At 42.2% G+C, this 1703-nt stretch overlaps 1 protein-coding gene across 1 annotated transcript in view; it reads left to right on the top strand.

Moving 5' to 3' along the window:
• Window positions 1-235: 235 nt before the first annotated feature.
• The window catches only part of LOC105309986 (nuclear body protein SP140-like), a 26849-nt gene continuing 25381 nt past the window's right edge, over window positions 236-1703 (top strand). Inside the window, exons 1-2 of the mRNA XM_023526512.1 lie at window positions 236-332; window positions 1104-1187. Coding sequence (XP_023382280.1) covers window positions 236-332; window positions 1104-1187 — 181 coding nt within the window. The remainder of the gene's footprint in view (window positions 333-1103; window positions 1188-1703) is intronic.

Consider the following 1703-nt stretch of genomic DNA (forward strand, 5'->3'; position numbering starts at 1 on the left):
ATGACCAATCGATCCTTCATGGCATAGAAGCAACAGTGTGTGGTGACAGAAAAATGTGCAGGAGAAAGGAGGTGACTGAGTCTGAGTGGAAATGCAAAGGAATAGAGGTAGAGCAAGGGTGTGTGAGATCATAGGTGAGGTCCTTGGAGCACTGTACCTTTTTTCAAGAAAGCTCACCTGAGTGCTGAACACCAGAAATCAGCATGATCTCACAAAGGTCTGTTTTGTGGTCACCATGTCTGGTTGGTTGTTTTCGAGTTTCTCTGTAAGCAAGAAACTCCACAGGACCAATGGAGGCAATTGCGAAGATCTCCCTGACCTGCTGGCGGATGGTGGGGATGGTTGTTGTGGCTTAAATGACTAATCAGCTCATTAAATCTATTTGTCTGGCTGTGGAAAAGAGATATGTCCCTTTCTTTTTTTCAATACAAATATTCATCATGCCTCTCTTCCCCACGTATGTGAAAGGCAAGGGGGAAAGGAGGGCTAAGTGCCTTAGTGGACGGTCCCCTGATGTAGAATTTAAGGACAGAAAAAAATAAAATTGTAGGTTGGGGCACCAAATGGAGTTGCCTAAGTGGGCTTCATTTTATCTAAATGTATATGGAATCTAAACACTACCAGCTTGGAGTTTAGGAAGAGAGAGATAATTTTAATCTTACTCCCCTGGTTTGCACGGGAAGAATGAAATACTAGGTATAGGAAAGACAAAGAGAAAGTGAGTTCAATGAATAAAAAGGGAGGTAATGGAGTCAAGAGGTAAAGAACAACACCAGGGAAGAAAAAACAGAAATGCAGAGATGGTAGTGGTCAGGAACAGAAAAACGTAGTCAAAGAGATGCATGAATAGCTTTAGGGTACAGAGTCAGCAATGTGTAGAATCAGGGTTAGCAGAAGTAAAGGGGGAAGGAGAGAGGAGAAGAAAGATGAAAGGGTCTAAGAGTGCTCCGTGGTGCAGAGCAAAGCTTTTTTGGTACAAAAATGCTTTTATTCTGAAGAAGGAGTTCTGAGCAGCAGAGCTCTGATGCACTGTGGACATGACCCCCCTCCAGGTAGATCCAGGTCACTCTCATTGTCTGTCAATATTTTGTTTCTCTCTTCAGTGTCCTGTGAACTTGTAGATCTAGAACGGGATGAAGGAGGAACATCAGAAGAAATGCCAACATTACTACCTTATGATGGAGAAAGTAATGATGATTTAAATGACCTATGACCTAATTAATCTTTACTTTTCTATCAACATAGTGTCCACCTATTCTTTCATCTTCTTTCCTATTCCCTCATCCACTCATGAATCGATACACCCATCCATCCATGTGTCCATCCATCCATCTATCCACCCACGCATGAAACCACTCATTTATTTGTCTATTCGTCCATTCATCCGTCCATTTATTCATCAATAAATCTATTCATCAACACATCCATCCATACATACATCCATTTAACTGCTCGACTGTTCGTCTGTCCATTTATCCATCCATCCATCCATTTATCCATCATTCTGTTCATCTGTTAATTCGTCTGTCCATTCATCTATCCATCCACCCACCCACTCACCCATCTGTCCATCTATCCATCCACCCACCCGTGTCCATTCACCCTTCCATTCATTTTCATCCATTTGCACTCCAGATTGTACTGGGACAGACATATCACTTTCCCATCATGGCTGGCATGAACATACTGAAGTCTCTTTCTTA

The sequence above is a fragment of the Pteropus vampyrus genome, unplaced genomic scaffold (genome assembly GCF_000151845.1).
Source record: "Pteropus vampyrus isolate Shadow unplaced genomic scaffold, Pvam_2.0 Scaffold976, whole genome shotgun sequence".
Classification (NCBI taxonomy): domain Eukaryota; kingdom Metazoa; phylum Chordata; class Mammalia; order Chiroptera; family Pteropodidae; genus Pteropus; species Pteropus vampyrus.